At 40.1% G+C, this 24,375-nt stretch overlaps 1 protein-coding gene across 5 annotated transcripts in view; it reads left to right on the forward strand.

The window, feature by feature from the left end:
* Positions 1-24,375, forward strand: part of tjp2a (tight junction protein 2a (zona occludens 2)) — a 142,017-nt gene that overhangs the window by 85,483 nt on the left and 32,159 nt on the right. For all 5 annotated transcript variants that reach the window (XM_073048502.1, XM_073048501.1, XM_073048500.1 and 2 more), the window contains 8 exons: positions 1,076-1,179; positions 2,781-2,934; positions 6,630-6,741; positions 15,284-15,411; positions 16,687-16,765; positions 18,818-18,968; positions 20,719-20,827; positions 23,551-23,773. In XM_073048502.1, coding sequence (XP_072904603.1) covers positions 1,076-1,179; positions 2,781-2,934; positions 6,630-6,741; positions 15,284-15,411; positions 16,687-16,765; positions 18,818-18,968; positions 20,719-20,827; positions 23,551-23,773 — 1,060 coding nt within the window. The remainder of the gene's footprint in view (positions 1-1,075; positions 1,180-2,780; positions 2,935-6,629; positions 6,742-15,283; positions 15,412-16,686; positions 16,766-18,817; positions 18,969-20,718; positions 20,828-23,550; positions 23,774-24,375) is intronic.

Genomic DNA, 24,375 nt, shown 5'->3' on the forward strand with positions numbered 1-24,375 from the left:
GTGTTCTTGGACTGTTCAGAAATATGACGGCAGCAGAGGGAAGAAGTTCCAAATTTGTCAGTTGTGGGTCTTCAGGCTCCTATACCTCTTCATTGATGGCAAGAGCGCATGTCTCGGAATGCGAGGGTCGTTAATGATGCATGTTGCCTTTTAAAGATGTACTCAATGGTGGGGAGTTTTGTGACCATGATGGAGCTCTGATGCAACTCATCAGAGGGTTCTCCACCATATGCCTATAGAAATTTGCAGAAGAGTCTTTGGTGGCATAGCAAATCTCCTCAAACCCTTAACAAAGTAGAGATGGTGGTGTGCCATCTTCATGATTACGTCAATGCGTTAAGCCCAGGATGGATCCATAGATGTTGACACCCAGGAGCTTAAAAGTTTTCACGCTTTTCACTGCTGACCCCTCGATGAAGACTGGTATGTGCTCCCAGCTTCCCCTTCCTGAACACGAGATTCTGTAGATGCCGGAAATCTTGAGCAACACACACAAATTGCTGGAGGAACTCAGCAGGTTAGGCAGCGTCTATGCAAATGAATAAACAGTCAATGTTTTGGGCCATGATCCTTCATAGGGACTGGAAAGGAAGGGCGAAGATGCTAGAATAAAAAGGTGAGGGAGGGGAAGGATGATAGCTTGAAGATTATAGGTGAAGCCGGTTGGGTAGGAAAGGTAAAGGACTGGAGAGGAAGGAATTTGGTTGGCGAGGAGAATGAACCAGAGAAGAAAGGGAAGAAGGAAGGGACTTGGAGAGGTGATAGGCAGGTGAGAGAGGTATGGGGCCAGAGTGGGGAATAGAAGAAGAGGAAAAGGGAGGAACATTTTTTTTTCTCAAGTGCTGGACGAGCACAGCAGGTCAGGTTGCATTTAAGGAGAAAAATGAGTAAATGGCATTTTGGGCCAGAACCTGCCAACATTTTGCGTGTTCCCTTTGTAAAGTCCACAATTAAACCAGTGTCTGCACAACTCTTGGAGACCAAGAGAGGCAGGGTTAAGTAATATAAGAACAAAGTGAAATTGAATTGGTATGCTTTTAACCATTTTAAAGTCTTTGTACATCTTGTCTACTAGAATATGGCCTTCGATTAGGCAGCCAGATCTTCATCAAAGAAATGACTGGAATAGGGTTGGCTGCCAAGGATGGAAACTTGCATGAAGGGGATATCGTTCTTAAGGTAAGTTGTTTTTTTTTAATTGCCTGTTCTAAAGACAAATGAGATCATAGTTTGCAGAATGTATGTTGGGTCAGAATACTGTAAAACTTTACAGAAGTAATAGATAGTTTGGTCCAACCTGCTTCCAAAGTTGTGCTCCATAAACTTTGCTCAGGTGTTTTGGTCAGAGTGGCATCTCTTAAGAGTTCAGGGTTGAAGTTTCTTTATTCTCTCCGGATCTATCTGATACGGAGGAAAACAGTTGCTGAATAATGAAAAAGTAGGAAATTTTAAAATATGGCATTTTCAAAATCAAGTATTTACTCTAAACAAGAAGGAGACACACACTCTTTGGAGGTAGATTATACCTAGTTATCATTGTTAAACATTCACTTTAACTCTCTGTGATGGGAATTAACAAGTACAGTTGACCCTCTTTATCTGTGGGGGATTGGTTCCAGGACCCCCCCCCCCCCCCCCACCCCCTGGCGGATACCAAAATTTGCGGATGCTCAAGTCCCTTACTTAACCTGTTTAGTGCGGTGGTCTTTAGGACCCAGTGGAACCCTGAACCTTATTTAACATGTCTACGTGCGGTGGACATTAGGACCTGCCAGTGCAGCTCTGAATCTGTAGTGTTTCTGTTCACGAAAATAATCACGATCACGATTGAAAATAAGGTGGAAGTAATAAAGCCATCGGAAAGAGGTGAAACGCCATCGGTCATTGGAAAAGCATTAGGCTGCAGTTGGTCAACGATCGGAACAATTTTAGTGGAGAATGTGAAAGGCCCTGCCCCAATGAAAGCTACAATTATTACTAAGCAATGCAGTGGCTAAATTATTGAAATACATATGTTTCTTAAGTGTTTTGTATGCATGGAAAGGTAAAATATGTACTATATACTAGAAAAAACGTTTGACTAACTGACGCTAAATAATACCGGATGTACCTATTCCCACTTCAAATCCGACTTAAAGGCGGATTCAGGAATGGAACTCATTCATAACCTGGGGACTGCCTGTACTTTTAAGTCATTTCTAGATTACTTATAATACCTAATACAATGTAAATGCTATGTAAATAGTTGTTATACTATATTGTTTAGGGAATAATGACAAGAAAAAATAGTCTGTACATGCTGAAACAACGAGTGCTGGAGAGAGAACTTCCGGGTTTTCCCGATCCGCAGTTGGTTGAATCCGCACATACGGAATCCGCAGATAAGGAGGGCCGACTGTAGTTAAGTACAAGCCTAGCAAGTCAAAGTTGAGTTTGTCATATGCACAGGTGCAATGAAAAACTTACAGCAGTGTTACAGGCACATAATCTCATACAGGCAGCATTCACACAAAAAAACTTAAATTTACTGAGAGCTGTACATAATATTTGAGAAATAACCCAATTAAAACAAAGAACTATTAACAGGGAGGCTGACAAAAGTATTGACCAGCAGCTGGTGCCAATTTACTTTGATCTCACTGATTGGTTAATCTGGATACTTAATAACTGCACGATAAACAGCTGTTATCGTTCTAGGATTTGGTTTTCGATTGTCAAATTCAACAGAGAATTATAACCTTGGCTTTATTCGCTTACTGTTACTGCCTCTACTCAAACAGATCAATGGGACAGTCACTGAAAACATGTCCCTGGCTGATGCCCGAAAATTAATTGAACGGTCACGGGGGAAGCTCCAGCTTGTTGTGCAAAGAGATGCGAAGCAAACACTGATCAGCATTCCGCCTATGGATGACAGTGAGTCTGATTCAGAAGGTGAGGCAACTGCAACCAATATAAGCTCTTTTGCTGCTGAACGTGTGCTAATCTTCATTTCTAACATCAATAGATCGATTTTAAAGTTTCTGGAAATTTCTCTAGGTCCTTGTTGCCTTCTATCTCTGTAAACTTGTCCAGTTTTATAACCTTTAATATTTTTGTACTTCTCCATTTTTAACCTCTTGCTTATTTACTTTTCTTCATTTACTTGAAAGGGAATCACTTCACTATTAGCAGCCTCGGTAATGGCTATTGAGTTCCTCCATCATTAGTTATCAAGTCATTGAAAAGTACAGTGCAGAAACAGGCCCTTCGTCCCATCTACTCCATGCTGAAACCATTGAATCTGCCTACTGTTGTCAACCTGCACTGGGACCATACCCCTACTACCAATGTACCTATCCAGCAATTACTTTGCAAAATCTTTTTGTTAAATAATTGCTGCTTCAATGTGATTTGTTTTTTAAAAAAAAAAATTCATGTAACTTTCAAATGTGTATTTACTCACAAAGTGAAATGTTTCTGCCATTTACTATATCAAAACTAGTCAGAAGTTTGAACACACAGTTCCCATTATCCTCTCTTAATGAATAAAGCTAATGAGCCTATGATCTACACAACTTTTCTTTATTTTGTCTTTCATAAATCTTGATGTAAGCTTGGGAGGAATAAGAAAGTCTCCAACATCTCTGCTTTTTCTTGATCCTCTATCTTGTGCAGAAACCTTGGGTACTACACCACCAGATTGAGGAACAGTTACCACCCCTCAGCCAGCAGGCTCTAGAACCAAAGGGGGTAATTTCACTCAACTTCACTTTCCTCATCATTGAAATGTTCCATAACCTATGGACTCACTTTCAAGGCCTCTTCATCTCATGTTCTCAATATTTATTGTTTACTTGTTTTGTTGGGTGGTTTTTCATTGATTTTGTTATGGTTATTATTTTATAGATATATTGAGTATACCCACAGGAAAATAAATCTCAGGACTGAAAATGGTGACATGTACTTGGATATTAAAATTTTCTTTGAACTTTTGTCATCTTCAACTTTTTAAATTTTGATTTGTTTTCTTAAATTATGAGTCACTTTTCCAAGTTTTGCTGTACCTATTTTCCCTCTGTCCTCTGGCTAATACTGTGACTATTAGAAGGCAGTGGCAACAGATGCAGGGAAAGCCATTATTTGTATGTTCCCACCCCTTGGATCACTACACCAGCCTGATATAACTTTATCACTGTTGCTCCATTCACAGTCTAAATTCTGGAACCCTCTGCTCAACAGCTTGGGAGCAGGTTCACCTCAACAACAGTAGTTCAAAAACCCAATTTATCACCAGCACCTTTTTGCGAATAATTGGTAATAGACAACAAATGCCTGGGAATAACAAAATAAATTTAGAACTTGCATCTATCTTTGGCTGAAGAAAAAACTGCTTAATAAAGTTTGCCTGTTATGAATCATTCTTGATGTGACCCTGGAGCATTGAAGGGAACTGCTCAGTTTTCAGAATGAGTGTTAACATTTCCTTTAGTTATGAGCAGTGCTTTGATTGCCACCACCACCACACACCATCATCCCTGCAAAATTTAAAAGAAGAATTAAATTTGTTTAAAATTTTGTTTTAAAACTTTACATTTGTGACTTGACAAAGAAAATGTGTTCAAGTTGCATTTCTGAACTGAAACATGATTTGGGCTCTGGCTGGAGGACATGATCTATAAATATCTTTGTTTTATTTTTGATACTGCATTCTTTTCTGCTGTATTTCTAATAACGTGTGGTTGTTCTAGAAGAGTTGTATGAGGTCATTGAGTGTAAACTAAAAATGTGTTTGCATCAATGGCCGACACAGTGTGAAGATGTGCTGGGCATTGCCTGCAAATGTCACTGTTTCCAGTGCCAGTGTAGCACGTTCAGGCCTGTATTCTGAAAACGTATGGGTAGTATGTGGGAGGAAATTGGAGCATCTGGAGGAAACACAGTCACAGGGAGAGTATAAAAACTCACGGAGAGTGACAGGAAGTGAACCTGGATTGTTGGCCATTGTAATGTGTCGTGCTAATGTTATGCCACCATGCTGCCCTTAAAATATAAAAAAGATTTTTTAAAAATTTGTAAAGTTTTTGACTAATAAAAGCCCACTAATCTACTAATAGCCTTCTCAAGTTCCTTGCTCTCACCATTTTGAGTAAAGGAATTTCTGCTGAATTCTCTTTAAGGCGTATTAGTGGCTGTCTGTCTTGTATTTATGGCCCTGGTTGTGTTCTTGCCCCACAGAATGCTTGTGGAGAATATATCTCCACTTAGCAAAAAAAATCGCAATAATAAAATAAAATTCTCAAAACAATAGAAAGGTATTCAGTCTAAGCTGTTCAGTCTCCCTGCATTACCTAATTGATAGAAAAGAAAAATGCAGCTTCGCTTCCTGGGTTAGGAGATAGAGTATGATGCTGTTTAAACTTATCTTTCCCACCCACCTGGCTTCACCTATCACCTTCTAGTTATCCTCCTTCCTCTTTCCCCCCCCACACCTTTTTATTCTCGTGTCTTCCTCCTTTTACAGTCCTGAAGAAGGGTCTCTGCCCAAAACATGGGCTGTTTATTCATTTCAATGGATGCTGCCTGACTTGCTGAGACCCCCAAGCATCTTGTGTGTGCTGCTCTTTAAAACATGTTTTTTTTATTGTTCCTCTATTTCTTTCTGCTCTCTGCTTGTTGTGTTAACCAAGTGAGCTGGAGATGGAATGGTCCCAGTTCTCATGCAGCTTGCTGAAGGGGCTCCACTCTGCATTGATTCATTGGAAAATGGAGTGCTTTCACAATTAGTCTTGTTTCCATGGGTTTAGTGATGGCATTGGTAGCAGTTGTAATGACACTTTATAGGTTGTGTTGTGGAGACTTTTCAGCATGCATTTAATCAAGGCACTCGGGCAGAATGCAAAACAGCCAGTTATTTTAGGCGATTCTTGTTTCTGTCATCTCACCAAGTGCAGATTTGAACACTGGGGGAATTTGTTCTTGAAACAATATCTTATTTAATCCAGTACTATATACCAAAAGTTTCAGCCAAGTTCATTGGCATTTATTGTAACATTCACTATATAACACTTAGAGCACAAACATTTAACACTTCCACATGCAAGTGTTTATGCTCCAAGCAAAATTATTTTTTACCTCTGTTCATTGAGTATCAAATTGTTCAGAGTATAGGATTGTTAATAGCATTGAAAGAGGTCATTTCAGTCTGTAGAAGCTCTTGGTAGATAAATTCCATTGGCCCTATTCTCCAATCATTCTCCATAGGCCTGCAGATTATTTTTCCTTGAATACCTATCCAGTTTCCTTTAGAATGTGCTGATTGACTATTTCCCTCACTTTCTTCATATCTCACTGGTATGTCCTTTCATTTGTGCACCCTCTGTATTTTCTGCAGCCGTTCCCTATAGAATCACATCCCTGGTTCTCTGGAGAGAAAATTTCTCCTCAGTTCCCTGTGGATTTTTTTTCGTTGTCTCATGATTTTACATTTGTGCTCAATAGAAACTTCCTGTACAATGGGGGTATTACTTAAGTTCCTTATTTGAGATCCATTACAGTATTTATGGAAAGTCAACTGTTGTATGAATTCACTTCCCTAGTAGGGAGAGTTCGAGGCAGTTGTACCTGAATAAAATGTTTCTTTGCTTTAGACATTTCCGAAATTGATTCAAACCGCTCGTATTCACCTCCTCCGGAAGAAAGGAAATCACCGCATTCTGATGCTTCTTCACATTCTTCTGGAAGAACTACTGCCAAGAAAAGGTATTTTTCCTCTCTGTCACCCATCTTCCTAATAAAAATACATTTGTAAACATCCTAACTCTACAATTACGATTGCCTTTTTCATTCCCATTTTCACGGAACTGCAGATGAGAAGCTTCATGTAAAAATGATTATAGGAGAGCACTGTCGAGGGTATATGAAGATTGATGTGAAGTGGTATTGGGTTCTGATTCCCAGCATTTTATCGATCAGCTGCCAGCATGGAATATACAGCTCATAATCAGGCTATTCAATCCAACTGGTGCTATTTAACCTCCCTGTGCACCACCTCCTATAGTGACTGATTGTTGCTCCTTAGTAAGACAAGTAACAGGTAAAGTTAGAGTAATGGCAGTGTCTGTTAAGACAATGTATCAAAAGTAATCCTGACCCAAGTACAACCCTTGGGCATCGATACCGCTGTATTTTTCATCCATCCTCATTTTGCTGCATCTGCGTTTCTGGGTAGCTCGGTGGCACAGCTGGTGGAACTTCAATTGCAGCAACATGGGTTCAGTCCTGGCTCGTGCTGTCTGCATGGAGTTTGATTGTTTCTCTGTAACCATGTAGGCTTCCTCCCATGTGTGGATTGGTCATTGTAAATTGCTCCCATGGTGTTTACAAGAGGCCATGCTCTTTTCATGCTACCGCCATCGGGTAGAAGGTACAAGAGCCCCAGGACTCACACCACCAAGTTCAAGAACAATTACTACCCCTCAACCATCAGGCTCTTGAACAAAAGAGGATGACTACACTCATCTATTGAGATGTTCCCACAACCAATGATCTCACTTTAAAGACTCGATCTTGTTATTTCATGCTCTCGTTATTTATTTATATTTGCATTTGCAGTTTGATGTCTTCTGTGCTCAACTTGATCTTTCATTGCTCCTGTTATAGTTACTATTCTGAGTATGCCCGCAGGAAAAAGAATCCCAAGCTTGTAAGTGGTGACATAAATGTACTTTGATATTAAAATTTTCTTTGAACTTTGAAGCAAGCAGCAGGAAGGATAAGAGATTAGCATAGCAGTGCACAAAGGGAGCAAGCATCTCTGTTAAAATGCAGTGAGTTTCTTGCTCATGTGTGTTCACTCTTCAGGACCAAGAGTACTATTATGAAACAACATTATGTGGGTTAGAGTTAACTGACCTGTCAGCATAATGCACTCTACAATTCACTCCAAACTCAGCACAGCCTGGCAAAAGGAGTTTTCCCTCAATTCTCCTTCAGAGTGGTAAGGTCTTTGAAATAAATCAATTATTTAGGCTGCAGATCTCTGGATGATGTTCATTAAACCCTTTGGTTTGTCTGAGCCCTTACCCGTATCTGTATTTTTAAACCTGGATTTGAAGTGTTATTTCAATTGAGTTTTTACTTGTGGGTGACAGTTTTCAGTAACTTCTGCAGAACCTTGGGATGCAGCCTCTGTGTCCCAAGCACTTTACAGGCAGTAAGGTAACATTCAGATATTTTCCCTGGTGTACAAAGTGCATCAGGTAATTTATCCACAGCATGCTCTCGCAAAGCAGTGGGATAGGTTGCCAGTTTTAATCAATGGGGCAAGCAGTTGAGGAATTATCAGACAGATGCTCTGGATCCATGGAATATTATGATCTCAAATGGGGGGTAAAAAGGCACTGGCTGTAACAGACCAATACATCTCACTCCTGCACTGTAAAATCACCTTTTATGTGATAAAGACATTGTGGTTTGAGATGTTTCATTCCTCGGTGAACAGTAGAAAATGTGAAGTATTGGTGACCATCTGCCTAATCCCATGAATTTCCTGGATCCATGCCCTAGTTAAGAGTTAAACAATCATGCCCAAGGTCGGAGGTTGTTCATACCAGTAGAATGCCAGTTTAACCATTACTGGTTACTTTCAAACAGTGCTTGCCACTGAAAATGAACCTGTGTGAACTTTTATTCCTTCTGCTTTTAGTTATTACAAATTGAAAATTATTTCAAGTGACTTCCTTTGAACCTTTTAGCTCCTTCCATCTTTATTCAGCTTGTTTCCTTTGCCCAGTGTAACTGGTAACACATCCTGGTTTGGACACTGTTCACTAGCTGCTCTGCATTCTTGGCAATGGAAGCATGTAACTATTTGTCCCGTTCACCCGCATTCCAGCTTTCCCAATGATGTCAATGAGACATTTGCATATTCCACTGATAAGTAATCTGGCATCAAAATCAGAGCAAGTTATTTGTACAATTGTGCAGTGCTGTTTAAATGTCATCTGACACAATCTGCTCTAGCCTCTTTGGGCCCACCTTGTAGGGTCATAATTAGTCCTTAGGAAAGCTGTGGACCACATTTTCCCCAGCATCCCTTAGTGCCCCTTTGCCTATGTAGCGCTGGCTACCTTCATTCCTGCTTCAGATCGTCTGTGCTGCAACCTTCACCCATGCATTTGTTACCTCTAGATGAGACTGTTCTAATGCTCTACTGTGGCTAGCCTCCATCATTCTACTCTTAAACCAGAACTTGTGTCCAAACGCTCATGAAGACTTGTTCATCCTTCGATCCCATATTGCCAACAGTTCAAGTTCAGAGTTCCCAGCTCTGTTAATATCTGGCCCCTCCATCTTTGCAGTGTGCTCTGACCTGATGACCTTTTTCCCATTCAGGCTTCTTTATTCCTGAATTTAATTACCCTGCCACTGGGTCCATGTCTCTGGCTATCAGATCCCAAGGTCAGGAATTCTTTGTGATCTTTTCTCCATGATCATTCTACCTCCCTCTCTTTCTAACACGTTCCATATGGCTTTGATTAGTCATCTATCCTCATATCTCCTTGTATAGTTCCAGATCTCTTCCTTTTGGTTTAATATTTGCTCCTGTAAAGTTTCCTTGATGCCTAGTTACATGTAAGAAGCTACACAGATTTTTGCTGGTGCCTCTGCCTTCTGAAAGTCTTTATTTTCTTGTTTTTTATTCTGATCATCAATAATCTGAAGGATCTAATATATAAAACAACACACCAGAAAAAAGTTGCAGATGTTGAAAATTTGAAATAAAATGTAAGTGCTTAAAGTACTCAGCAGGTTGGCTAGCTTCTGTGAAGCAAGACACAGTTAATGTTTCAGGTCAATGACATTTCATCACAACTGGGTAAAGTTCGAAATCAGATGTATTTTAAGCAGCAAGGAAAAGCAAAATAGGGTGAAGTGAACATCTCAATATATCTTTTAATCGTTCCTTTCCTTCTCTTCACCCATACCCTTTCTTCACAACTTTAAGTATGTCTTTTTTTCTAACCTTTTGTCAGTAACTATTTCTCTGTTCACAAATGCAACCTGACTTGGTGAACATTTCCAGCATTTTCTATTTTGACAACAAGTGCTAAGTGTGTTTTTCTAGCTTCACTGCCTCTCTGCTTTATGGTTTCTTGCTGCATGAAGCAAAGAGATGCTGAACTTTCTCTAGCGCTGCTGAGTAAACATTCTTTTGGCATAGTTGAGAATGAGCCCAAACCACAGCATTTTCTTCTTTTTCTAAAATCATAAGATTCTGTTTTTCTTACCCTTTCATTCCCTCCTATTTTGTTTTCCTTTGTTTTGATATTTTCTTTCTTTTCCTGCCTTTTGATCCCGTCTCCCTTAATCATTCCTCCTTAACTTGCTACAGTATATATTTTTCCTGTTCTATTGCCATACTGCCTGTTTGCTTAGCCATTGCTGATCATAAGAGTGAGTGAAGTGGAAACTGTTATGCTCCACTATGCAGGCTTCTGTTCTGCAAATTTCTTGGCTTTTTCTGCCATTCTGTTTAGAAGGATATCTGAAGCTCTTTTGTTGTAAACATAATAAAAGCCAAAATCTTTTTCCTTCTTGCACAAACTAGGTTCAGTGGATAATGATGGATGACTTGAGACTCAGTACATTTCCAACAGCCAAGTATTTACCTCTTTTCATCCTCCTTTTCTGCTGGGCCTGCTGGCAATCCAGGGCTGAACTGGCAGCCTTTAACCACCAGGGTTGACAAGTTGTTTGTTTGCAGAAGTTCCAGTCTGCACAGGCTCACTGTTTAGTAGCACACGAAATTCCAGAGGAGCTCAGCAGAGGGAGTAGGTTGCTGGGGGGAGAATAAGACTATTTTTAATCAAGATGGTGACATTCTGTGGACTATGTACAATACTTCTAAATATGCCTCTTGAATTACCCTCACTCCATTCTGTAGCATGTAATTTCCCTTTGAGAATGTACTTTTAAATCGACTTGATGAACTGCAGACTTCACAATCTCTTTTGACTCTTAAGCATACAGCTAGGACACCTTAAGTGGATGAGGATTCGTAGCAGTGACCAGAAGGAAGACACGCATGGGGGGTGGGGTGGGGGGGAAGGAATTGGACATCTCCAAGCCAGGCCGAAACGCAGAGGAATGAGACCTCCTTTACCCAGCATCTTAGCAAATATACAGTCGCTGGAGAACAAAATTGAGGATGTGAGGACAAGATTGCTGTATCAAAGGAAAATGAGAGATTGTTGCATTCTATGTTTGACCGAGACATGGCTTACTCCCAGTATGTCAGGTATGGTGGTCAGACCCAAAGGCTTCTCGACTTACAGGTTGGACCAAGCTGCTGGTTTGAAAAAGGCAGGGGTGTGTGTTTCATGATAAACTCTTAGTGATGCTCAAATGTGGTGGTCTTGTTGAAGTTGTGTTCACCCCACTTTGAACACCTAACAGTAAAATGCCGTCCATCGTCCATTCTATTTACCTAGGGAGTTCTCATTTGTAATCTTCACCGGAGTTTACATACCACCGGTGCTCTCAACTAGCATGATGCCACCTCCAAACAAGAATATGTCCATCCTGATGCATTTCATATCATAGTCAGGGACTTCAACCAGGCTCGTTTGAAGAAAAATCTGCCCAATTACTATCAGCATATGACATGCTGCTTCAGAGGTCCAGCACACTAAACCAGCCTCTTACTAAGATGAGGAATGCCTATGTTCGATGCCCAAACCGCATTTCATATTCTGAATAGTTGGTTGTCCATCTACCTGCATACAGGCAGAGGCTAAAGAGTAAAGCTCCAAAGATTAGAACAACAAAGAGGTGGTCATAAAACAACGACAAGGTTGCTTCAAGTCAGTGGACTGGGTTCAAGGACTCATCTGTGGATCTGAATGAAAATACTGATTGTCAAAAACTTTATATAATAATAGGCATCTGTTAGTCTCGTGAGACCATGGATTTGCAGCAGGAATGGTTTCCAGGGCGCAGGCCTGGCCAAAGTTGTATGGAAGACCGGCAGTTGCACATGCTGCAAGTCTCCCCTCTCCACGCCACCTATGTTGTCCATGGGAAGGGCACTAGGGCCAATACAGCTTGGCACCAGTGTCGTCGCAGAGCAATGTGTGGTTAAGTGCCTTGCTCAAAGACACAACACGCTGCCTCAGCTGAGGCTCGAACTTGCGACCTTCAGATCACTAGACCAAAGCCTTAACCACACGCCAATGCCAACACACTTTATAAGAACAGTGTGTCCTCACAAATTCATTTAGAGTCTTCCTCAACCAGAAGCCCTTGATGAACTATGAGATCTGCAAAGTTCAGAGGAACAGATCAGAGGTATTTGAGTCTGAAGAAGTAGTAATCTAATAGGAGAGGACAGTGGATCATTGAACAAAAGGAAGGAAGAGGGGAACCTGAGGGAGGTAATGGGCAGGTGAGTTGAAGAGGAGGGGTGAAATGGTAACCAGTATGGGGAATGGAAAAGTGAGAAGGAGGAAGTAATTATTGCAATTTAGGTGTATCAATGTTCATGCCATCAGATAGAGGGTATCCAGACAAAATATGTGGTGTTGCTCCCTCAACCTGAGTTTGGCCACATGGCAGTAGAGGAGGCTGTAGACAGACATGTTGGTATGGGAATGAGAAGTTGAATTGAAATAGGTAACCAATGGGATATCCTGGCTTTTGTGGTGGACAGGGTGAAAGTGCTTAACTGATATGCCCTTCTTCCCATTTTGGTTGCCCTCTCATTCTCGCTGCCTGCCCCTGACATCCTTCTGGTTCCTCTCTTCTTTCCCTTTCTTTCATGTTCCGCTCTCTCTAATTAGATTCCCTTATTGTTCAGCCCTTTACCTCTTCAACCTACCCCTCCCATTTTCTTAATACATCCACTCGCCTGGTCTTGCCTATTTGCTGCCAGTTTTTACTCTTGCCCCTCCCCCTCAACTGCCCCCTTTCCAGACTTACAGAAGGTTTCGGCCCAAAGCGTCAATGGTTTATTCTCTTCCATAGATGTTGCCTGGCTTGTAGAGATACTTAAGCATTTTGTGTGTGTACTCAAGTTTCCAGCATCTGCAGAATCTTGTGTTTTAGCTCAGTGTTTACACTGACAAATCTCTCTGAATCTCTCCTCTTGGACATTTGAAAGTGTTTGACCTGTTTATTTGAGTGCTGATAAAAGACAAGATGAAGTCTTTTGCAGATAAGCTGACTTGTTATCAGCTTCTTGGCAAATTTGTATAGATAAATTTTTGAGCTCAGGACATTTGGAAATCTTGGAGGTGGGGGTGTGTGGGAGCTTGACAAATAACAAAGCTGTGGTTGGGTTTCCCATCACTGGAAAGTTTGAGGGTAGGGTTTGATACAGTGCAACACTCTGACCCAATCCGTTTTATTTGAGGTCTTTCATGGCCTTGTGCTCAGTTCCAGGAACTGTTAAGATTGGCCTTGAGCTATAGTAGGTAAACTTGGATAACAGGGATTGTGAGCTATCAGTTGGGCAATAGGCCTCATTTACTAGAATATTGAATCTATATTGTCAGTTTAGGCCATACACCCTACCTGGCTAACACTATTGTTTATGCTCTGCAAGTCATCTTCCACATCCCCTTGTATGTTCTATTAGGCTGCAGATAAGCTATGAGTTTGTGGTGCAGAGCAATGGGCTTAGTGGTGTGAATAGTAATCTCCTGTTTCAATGTTCCTGGTTTTCTCAGCATTTCCTTCTGTTCCTTTTTGTGTTTCCAGTTTGCTCTTGAATGCATCTGTGCTATGGGAGTGAGTTTTCACATCCTCACCACTCTCTGAATAAAGACATTTCTCCTGAATTTACCATTGAATGTATTTGTATTTGTGATCCCATACATTGTTCTACCTCAGAAAGGAATGCCAATCTCCTACCCTAACAAACTCTTTTCTAATTATAGAGCGTCATATAACACTACACCATAGCATCAGGCCCTTTGCCTCATCGTCCACATTGAACCATTGAACAATCAGTCTAATCCCATAGACTACAACCAGACCATAGCTCTCACATCCATGTACCTCTTCAAATTTCTCTTAAGTGTTGAAATCGACCCCACATCCACCATTTGCCTGGTCAGCTCTTTCCATGCTTGCACCACCCTCTAAGTGAAGAAGATTCCTCTCATGTTTTCCTTAAACATTTCACCTTTCACCCTTGACCCATGACCTCGAGTTATAGTCTCATCCAACCTCAGTGGAAAAAGCCTGATTGCATTTACCCTATCTGTACCCGCAATATATTGTATACCTCTATCAAATCTCCCCTCAGTCTTCTACATTTTAGTGAATAAAGTCCTAAGCTACTCAGCCTTTCCCTATAACTACTGTATAGTTGACCTAGTGAAATGGCTTTAAACCGCCTTATTCCAGAGAATAACCCTGTTCTCTTGATTTGGGTGCTCTCAATTCGCACTTCTCATACCAAAACTTTTTGTGTCTGTTGGACTTGATTACAAGCTAAGTGCTTCCAGCCTTTGCTAAGTTAATAATTGGAGACTTCTAATATCCATAGTTTTTGTTCCATAGTGCTTTAATTCACTTCCTCTTCCAGGAATTCTTTTCCAACTCAAATAGAATCTTTCCTCTGCCAAAAAAATGTCTTTGCTTCTTTTGTCTCAACTTTAATCTTGTTTTCTGTTATCTACTAATCAACATAATCATAGCAGCTGCATGTAAAGTAAGTCTCTACCAGCCAAGATAAAGTGGCCATGTGATTGTCAGTCTCCATGCCACCCTTGTCATTCACTCCCTCCATCACCAGTGTACCATGGCATAGGTATGTACCATCTGCAAAACACACTGTGGTTTCCTCTGAGGTGATCTGTGATCTGTGGTGTGCACCTTCTAAGGAAGACAAAAGCAGCAAGTGCATGAGAACACCACCACTTGCAGGTTCCCCTTCAAAGCACACTCCATCTTTGGATCTCCATCCACACTCCATCTTCCTTTTATTCGGGGTCTAAAACCTAGAACTCCTTATCCAATGACACTGAGGAAGCACCTTCCCGAGAAGGACTTGCAGCACTTCTAGAAGACAGTTCACAAGCACTTCTTTGTCTGCATTGGTGCAGATAGATTAAATTATTAATCTGCAGCATCCCATTGAAAGATTGAATTAAAACAAGATTGGAGAATAATTGGCTGTGAAGGAATGTTGGTTTGAGAGGTGTGAAGCAAATTCATTTGTTTCTTTCTTGCATGCTCCTACCAAATCTCTCATTTATAATTGAAGGTCGTAATTGGAAACTTTCTTTTTCCACAGTTCCAAAGAGGAGCCCTCCAACAGACTGGTGAGAATGGGAGGCATGCCAACTCCATTTGCAACAAGGTCTGACCAGCCCACTGCTGTTGACTATGAGAAGGAAGATAGGACAGAGGAGGATTACAGAGGTAAATTGATTTCCCTTTTCTTGGAGAGAAACTATTTGGAAATGCTGTCTGCAATGTTTCTTAAAATAGTTAGTTGTTAAAATAATTAGTTTCTATTGATTTTTTTGCTTCTTTACTCCAAAATACTGCTAGTGTTTACAAACTTTTGAATATTCTTTTAAACAATGAAATTCTCTTAAGTGGGAAAGATCAGATAAGATTGAGATCATTCTCCTTGAGTGGGGAGGAATATAATAAGAATTGATCAAATTTAAGAAAACTATTGATAAAAGTCAATGGAAAACTGAGTTGGCAGGAAGTTCCAGCGAATTAAATTTAAGAGGATTAAGCTAAAGAATGTTGAAGAATTGAGAATTTTTAGTGTGTTTTGGATGGGTAGTGGAAGAAGATAAATAACTCTTCAAGAAGGGAATTGATTAAATGTCATAGAAAGGTAGATTCAGAAGCCAGCACAGGCACTATGGGTTGAATGACATTTTGCATTTGTATTTTGGAAATGTGACAGAGTGATAAAAATGTCTTTTTCTGCATAATATAATGTAAAATGCAAAACAATAAAAATGTTTTTCTTGGATTTTACCTGTTTGCCAACTTTACCTGTCTATCCTGAAATCATAGAGTTATTTCTACCTTTTTTTTGCTTGTGATGGAGAATCCTATTCACATGCTTTGGTATTTACTTCATTGAGTTTCAGTCTGTGGGTAGTACTCTTACCTTGAAGGCAAAAGATTTCTGATCCAAGTTCCCCTCCAGAGTTTAATCCATAAAAATCCAGATGTGCAGCAGTGCAGTGCAGTGTGTGTGTGTGTGTGTGCCACACTATCTGAGGAACTGTCCCATCTCTTCCCTTTTGGGTAGAAATTAAATGGCCTCAATTTTGAAGAGCACATCAATACTCTAGAAACTGTTGGGCCAATTTCTTAACAACTCTATCTGCTTGACTATAAGAGAATTTCAATTTGCAAAATCTTCTTGCTGTATGCTGATATGTTTGCCCCATGTCTCCCTTGTCCATTTTATCCATTATCTTCAAATCCACCCTCCAATACCCACCCTGCACCTTGCTCCTTTTAACAACTTCTAACAAGCTAGATCTCAAAAAAAAGTTATTTCTTAAAGCATGTTGTGAGCTTGGAAGCATTTAAATAGTTTTCTAATATTTATGTGATGTTAAGTAATGTCTTTAGCGTGTTCGAGCTCTACAACACAGATGACATAGCCTTCAGTCCAACTCAGCTTTGCCCAATTTTTCTCCCTGTTTTTCTTTTCTACAGCTTCCAAAGTTGAAGAACCAGTAGTAATGGCTCCAAAGAAATTTCTTCAACCAAGTCCAGAAGATCAAGAGATCTTTGGGTAAGTCAGGATACCCAAAAGGGTCAATGTAGAGACGAGAACTGTTTGTTTTTGGCCAGGATAGCTTTAAAAAAAATAGAGCAGGCATTTCAGTAGTGAATTTCTAACTTGGTTACAGGATGTTGGCATCAGTGGAAAGACAAGTGTTTATTGGTTAGGTTTGGATAATCTAACACCTTGACCTGTTATTGTCCATGTGGTGAAGTAATTTCCACAGGGCTACTGGGCAGAAGGTTCCAGTACTTGATCCAACAACAGTGATGCTGTTCCCATGTCTCATAAGGCTTTATGCATTTGGCGGTGTTCAGATTGCTTGCTATCCTTGTCTTTCTAAGTATTTGAGGTTGTGGCCTGAGAAGTACTATTTGAAGAAGCCAGTGCATCTTGTAAAGGATGCACTTTGCAGCGACAGTTTGGAAAGTTAAGGCAAATTGCAGTTGGGTAAGCTAAATTGATAATTGTAATTCTGAGTTTAATGTCTGTATAGCAAAGGCATACAGGGATTTGGGATTTTAAAAACAATGTATGTAGTTAGGTCACATCAGCTCTGATCTCATTCATTGAACAACAGAATGGGGTTAAAGGACCGAATGTTCTCTGAAGTTGTAATGAAAGGGATAACAACAATTCCCTTTTTAACCTTGACCTGGGTTGACTGATTTGTTGATATTGAACAGAAACTTCAGTTTAAATAGGAATAGAAAGCATTCCATATCCATGGCTGTGTTATTCCTTCAAGTTGAAGGATAACTTTGAGTTTGACAAACATTTGGACATGGAATGGCGGGGGTTATTTAAAATGTTTTTGTTAAATGACATTAGGATAAATATTGCCATACAGGCACATTCCTCAGCAACGCCATTGGAAGTTGATTAGCTTAAAGAATCACTTTGAGCAACTGGAGAGTGAAGTGTCATGAAGTCATTCATCATGGAAACTGACCTTTTGGTCCATTGATGCTGTTCCAATTGTTAAGCACCCACTTAAATAAACTTACACTAGCCCCAGCTTATACTGTGTTTGAACACCAGAACCAAATATTACAGTGCAAGAGGCCATTGGGTCCATTCTGACTGCACCAACTCTTTGAAAGAGAGCAGTCTAGTTCAGACTAATGCTTTACCATTGATTCAGTTCTATGTGTATCAATTTAAATGGGGAATTTATGAATATAGATTCTGAAAAAAGCAAGGGTAGGTCATTCAGCCTGTTGAGTCTATTCCATTATTGAATTCTGTTAATGCTTTGTCCACTTTATCTTACTGCCTTAGTTCTGGGACATACGTCAAATATCACTTGCAGAACAGAACTTCATTAATCCATTTGTTATTTTAGATAACCAGAGGGAATGATAATTTTTTTTTCAAAATTCTGGTACAAAATGCATTAAAATTCACATTGCAGGAGCTGAACATTACTTTGATCCAAATATAATTATTCTAATTCCATTCACCGTCCCCCGTCCCCCATCCCTGTCTGGCTATATTACACCCAGTATAGGATCCCCAATGCCTTTGAGCAGAAAATCCTATGAAAGATAGTGGATTCAGCCCAGTATATCACGGGTAAAACCATTGAGCACACCTACATGAAATGTTGCCGTAGAAAGGCAGCAGTCATCATCAAAGATTCTCACCGCAAAGGCCTTGCTCTTTTCTCACTGCTGTCATCAGGCAGAAGGTACAAATGCCTCAGGAATCGCACCACCAGGTTCAAGAACAGTTACTACCCTGCAACCATCAGGCTGTTGAGCAAAAGGGGATAGCTATGCTCATTTAAGGACTCACTTAAGGACTTTGCAGTATTGATGGATGTTATATTGTTACTTCATGTTATTTATTGCTATATATTTATATCTGCATTTTCACAGCTTGTTTACAGTCACTGTTTTATAGATTTGCTAAGTATGCCCGCAGAAAAAGAATCTCAGGGTTGTATGGGGTGACATGTATGTACTCGGATAATAAATTTTACTTTGGACTTTGGAAAGCGAGGCTGTTCAGAGTGGAATATGAAATATTTTAATGAATAATACATTCTGTTTTCTACAGCCCAGATACAAAAATGGTGCAGTTCAAGAAAGGTGATAGCGTTGGCCTCCGACTTGCTGGTGGCAACGATGTGGGGATCTTTGTGGCAGGAGTGCAGGAAGGTAGCCCAGCTGAGAATGAAGGGCTTGAGGAAGGAGATCAACTCCTTAAGGTAACTCCTCAAGGCACCTCGCTTATTGACTCGCCTCTGTACAAACTCTGTTTCAGATTTACAAGTGCAGGACTGAGATAGAACGGTTCAACAAATCTTGAATATGGCATGCTTCCAATCAATATGATATCCTTTCCACATTATATCTACACTGTTTGCCCCATCCAACAAACACTGACTAGGAATTGGTTTGGGTATAGGAGACTGAGAATTAACCTGAAGGTTTCTGTTGCCTTCGGTTTAGTTGAAGTGAAGTTGGATGCACTGACACATCAATGGAGAATGGGTGATTTGATTTGAGATTCACGTGTCACATTATTTTCAAGTTATCCTTTCCATTTCCATGTAGAACCTGGAAAAGATTCTTCCCAGTATTATTTCACTTTATTCACTGTTCATGTTGTTGCAAGGTCCAGTATGTTATCAAGTTATCAACAGAGTTAAGGAAAAACTTTTTCACCCAGAGAGTTGTGAATCTATGGAATGCTCTGCCTCAGAAGGCAGTGGAGGCCAATTCTCTGGATGCTTTCAAGAAAGAGTTAGATAGAGCTCTTAAAGATAGCGGAGTTAAGGGATATGGGGAGAAGGCAGGTACAGGGTACTGATTGTGGATGATCAGCCATAATCACATTGAATGGCGGTGCTGGCTCGAAAGGCCAAATGGCCTACTCCTGCACCTATTGTCTATTGTCTGTTATCAAAGCCATTGACTGATGTCCATTTGTTTTCCCCACAAATAATGGAAGAGTTAATCAGATGTGGATTGAGAAGGACTTGTTTGACATGCCATATCAAACCTTGCTGCCCAGTAACCCCCAATTTAATCCTAGCCTAATCATGGGACAGTTTACAATGGCCAATTACCCTACCACCTAGTATATCTTTGGACTGTGGAAGGAAACTGGAGAACCTAGAGAAAAGCTATGTAATCACAGGGAGAACGTGCAAACTCCTTACAGACAGCGGCAGGAATTGAGACCAGGTCACCGGAACTGTAGAGCATTATGCTAACCACTATGCTACTGTGCATAAACTGTTAGATTACTACTCATTAAGTAGGTTAAATATTTATTTTTATTTTGGTATTTTCCCCTTTCCTTTCCAGTCCTGAAGAAGGATCTTGGCCCAAAACTTCGACTGTTTATTCATTTCCATAGATGCTACCTGACCTGCTGAGTTCCTCCAGCATTTTGTGTGTATTGCTTTGTGTTAAATACTGGTTTGATTTAACTTTGAAAATTGCTTAAGTGTTAGTGTGAGTTTTAAAATTAGAATTGTAGAAGTTGTCTTGGCACCAGCCTTGTGATGATGGTTTTGATTCTATCTTCACATCATAGGAAAGATGAAGCCCCTGAGATGAGGGGCCAGGATGAGTAGCGATTTAAGGAATTGCCTATAGGAGGAGTTGAGAGGGATGTTTCAAATTGTGATCTGGAAAGGTAGTGAAAGCAAGTCCAATAGGAACTTTTGAAAGAATTGGGTAAATACCTGAAAAGTAGATGCTTTTCAAGTTGACTGTAAAGAGCAGAGAGATCTTGGAGAGTTTATAGTCTCGCACTTGGCAGAATGGACTCTTCAGTGCTACTTAATTCCACGAACACCAGAGTGGAAGATGATTAAAGAGTTATTTCTAATTCTTGTTTGATGCAGCCTATTTTCTTGAAGATAAATAAAAATGATGCTTCTCTGCAGTGTACTCATCTCTATTTTATGAATGGGTGATAACTAATTTGTTTGTATATCCCACCAGATAAACTACATGGATTTCCGTAGTATTGTGCGTGAAGAAGCTGTTCTATACCTTTTAGAAATTCCGAAGGGTGAAGATGTGACCATCCTTGCTCAGAGCAAGTATGACGGTATGTAATTTAAGCTAAGCCACTAAACACTAAACTGAGTTGATAAAGAAACCCTTATTAGGTGAATCCACAAGGATTGTGTATTCTACTACAAATGGTTTAGATTGAAGCCAAAAATTGCAATTGTTGCTCATTGTTCTAGGTCAATACCTGGAAATATTGACTGTTTCCCCTCCAGATTTGCTCTCTGACCTGAGTATTTCCAGCAGTTTCTATTTTTGTTGGGTCTAGGCTGATTGGCCTCATTCTCTACCAGTCAAAAGGAGTTCAGTAATTAAATCCTTTGGTATGCCGTAAAGATGTGTAAAGTTATTACAAGATGCAATTTTAAGTTCTTCAGCCTAATCTCTCTGCTAATTTTGATTATTTGATAACTGACAACCTGTGACAAGCTGATGAACGACAGCACAGTTACCATAAACACAGATTCTATGAATGTTGCAAATTTTGAGCAACGCATACAAAGTGCTGGAGGAACTCAGCAGGTCAGGCAGCTTCTATGGAAGAGAATAAACAGTCGACGTTTCGGGCCGAGACCCTTCATTGGGGCTGGAAAGGAAGGGGGAAGATGCTAGAATAAAAATAACTATTTAACTTCATCAGAATGTGGCCTTTGCATGTATTAACCTTGTCAGTATTGTAAAATGATTAGAATAATGGTAGTAAATGGATGTACTTCCTCTGTCACTGGAGACTTTTTTCCAATGAAAAGTGTGGGTCTTGTGGATATTGTTTCTGGTCCACTCTCCACTGTTTTGGTGTGCTTTTAGAACCAGATATAGTTCGGATTGGATTTATTGTGCACACAAACTGAATTGCAATTTGGCACTTAATCTAAGAGTAGGGTAGATGTCTGTAAAATGACAGCAAATGCTCAGACTTGTATTCAGTCAGCCAGTCTCTGCATCAAGAGTGCTTCAATGTGATGAAACTGCAGGAGGGGTCACTGCAACTGAAACTCGGTGGGTTTCAGAATCTGATTTGCTGTTGGGTATTAACAGGAGTTGGAGGGTTTTAGAATCTGATTTGCTGTTGGACATTAGCTGGAGCCGGTAGACCTTGAAGACCTGATGAAGGGGAGAGGATAGGATTGGCAGTGGGATGGGGTAAGAAGGGAAAGACTGTTGTGGGTTGGGCTGTTAATGGGGATGGGTTGTGGGAAGTGTATGGTGGTTATAGCAGGGTGATAGGTTGATGGAAGAACTGATTGGGGTGTGGGTCTTGTAGAGTGGGTAAAGGGAGACTACCTTAAAAAAAAAGTTTGGTACCTTGTCGATACTAAGCCTCTTTAACAATGGAGCAAGAATTGAGCATTGATTCTTCAAAAACCTCCGGCCATCGATAAGGCATATGTTGCATTCTATCCTATTTGCCAGGGAAAGTGTAATTGAGCTAGGTGTAAGAAGTTTAACACTGTCCCAGGACAAAGCATATTATTTAATTAATACAGTGTCCACCGCCTTAACCTACCTTCCTTTCAGCAACCTCACTTTAGCTGCAGCATGTGCTGTCTACAAAATGCATTGCAGTTAGTTGCCTAGGCTATTTGGCCAAAATATCTCAAACTTGAAACCTCAGCTACCAGTGACAAGGGCAGAAGGTGTGTGATGCACCAACACCAAAGGTTCTCCTTGTCGGCAGCTCCATCATTCCAACAGAGCATTTTACAGTACTTTTACCTTGAATTCCCATAGGTTCTCTATTAATGCAATCAGATTTGTCCTATTTCTTAAAATTTTAATGTACCAGGTCTTTCAATGGCTTCTGTTCTTCTCAAAGTGGAAATGTATTGCTTGAAAGATGATCCCTAATTAAAATGGGTCTAGAGGGTTGTGTTGCTAAAAACTAGAGGAACTCAGTCTGCAGATGGACCTGGATTATTGATGACTGCCTGTCTGGCAGATAAGCTGGTTTGTACCCATCCTTCATGGAAAATAATGTCAGCCTCTTAGACATTGTGTTCAACTGCTTGTGGAATAGGATAAATAGCCAATAGGATAAGAGACTGTCTTTTGCTGGACCTGATTTTTCAGAAAGTTAAAAGTTGATTGGTAGATTTGTTTATTGTAGTTGTATAATACTGAGGTGAAGTGAAAAATTTAGTTTTGCATGCCATCTATACAAATTGTTTAATCAGATCAGTACATTGACTTAGTATGAGGGCAAATAACTGAATCCAAATAAATTGTTACAGAGAAAGTGCAGACTATAAGGTGCAAAACCCTGAAGCAGTAGATTAAGATCAAGAATCAATCTTAATCATACAGCAGTTATTATCTTGTAGGTAACAATAGTCTTATCACAGCAGGACACAACCTGTCCTTGATCCTAGCATGTACTTACAACTTCCAGTATCTTCTGCCGATGAGGGGTGGGCTTGGGAGGTGGAGCAATGAGAATGAGGTGGATGGGGGCCTTGATTATGTAGGCTGATTCGAGGCAGTGAAGTTTAGACACTGTTCATGGAGGGGAGGCTGTGGCATGATAGCATTTGTGTTTCCCAGAGTTTTAATTATAAAATTGAAGCCAGTGGAAATTCTAAAATTAATTCTGGCAGCAGATCAAGTAGAATTTCTGGAAGTATCACGTGTTATCCATATATAAATGTTGTTTAGTTCTCTGCACTCTTGTATTGCAACAGTATAAGTCGGTAGTGAAAATTGATGGTCAAATGCCATTAACATTAGTCCCGTCCTAATGTTTTTTTTCCTTCTCTTCACCAGTGTACAAAGATATAATTAACTCTGGCCGTGGCGATTCATTCTTCATTAGGACTCACTTTGAATATGAAAAAGAGACTCCACAGAGTTTGAATTTTACCAGGGGTGAAGTCTTTAAAGTCTTGGACACACTATACAATGGAAAACTGGGAAACTGGTTAGCAGTGAGAATCGGCCCTGACAACATCAAACAACTGGAGAAAGGAATCATTCCAAATAAAAGCAGGTGAATTCTAAAATTCCACAAAGCATTCATATAGGTAGAAGTAAACCATAGGAAATGGGTAATCTAGTCCCTAGAATTTGCTTCACCATTTACTAAGGTCATATCCGATATTCTACATCAACATTACAGCACTGTATCTGTAGGGCAGCCAGAAATTTATCAATCTTTGTCTTAAACATTCTCAACTGAGCATTTATATTTCTCCTGAGGAAAACATCTTCCCAATCCATGTGTAGGTGATGGAAATTATGGAATCTGGGAAGTGGAGACAGATTAGCTCTGCAATTAAAAATGCCAGCATATCCACATAAAGTACCATGATCCGCACGTCTTGGAGAAAGAGGGATTAAACTTGGATGGCTTTGCCTTAGCTCAGAGCAAGAAGTCCTATTTTCTTTATTCAGTGGTTCTGATCATGAGGGTTGGAGAGCTTTAGAAGCTGAAGTATTTGTAAAGGGGGCAGAATTAATATACAGTACACACTTATTTGTACACCATAGGAAAATTCAGAATGGAGTCCACCTACAGCTGTCAAATATGACCTTTTTGAGATCAAGATAAATTTGGTCTGTTTGAACAAAGGGCTAGTTACATAGTCTGAG

This window comes from Hemitrygon akajei, chromosome 6 (assembly GCF_048418815.1).
Source record: "Hemitrygon akajei chromosome 6, sHemAka1.3, whole genome shotgun sequence".
NCBI lineage: Eukaryota > Metazoa > Chordata > Chondrichthyes > Myliobatiformes > Dasyatidae > Hemitrygon > Hemitrygon akajei.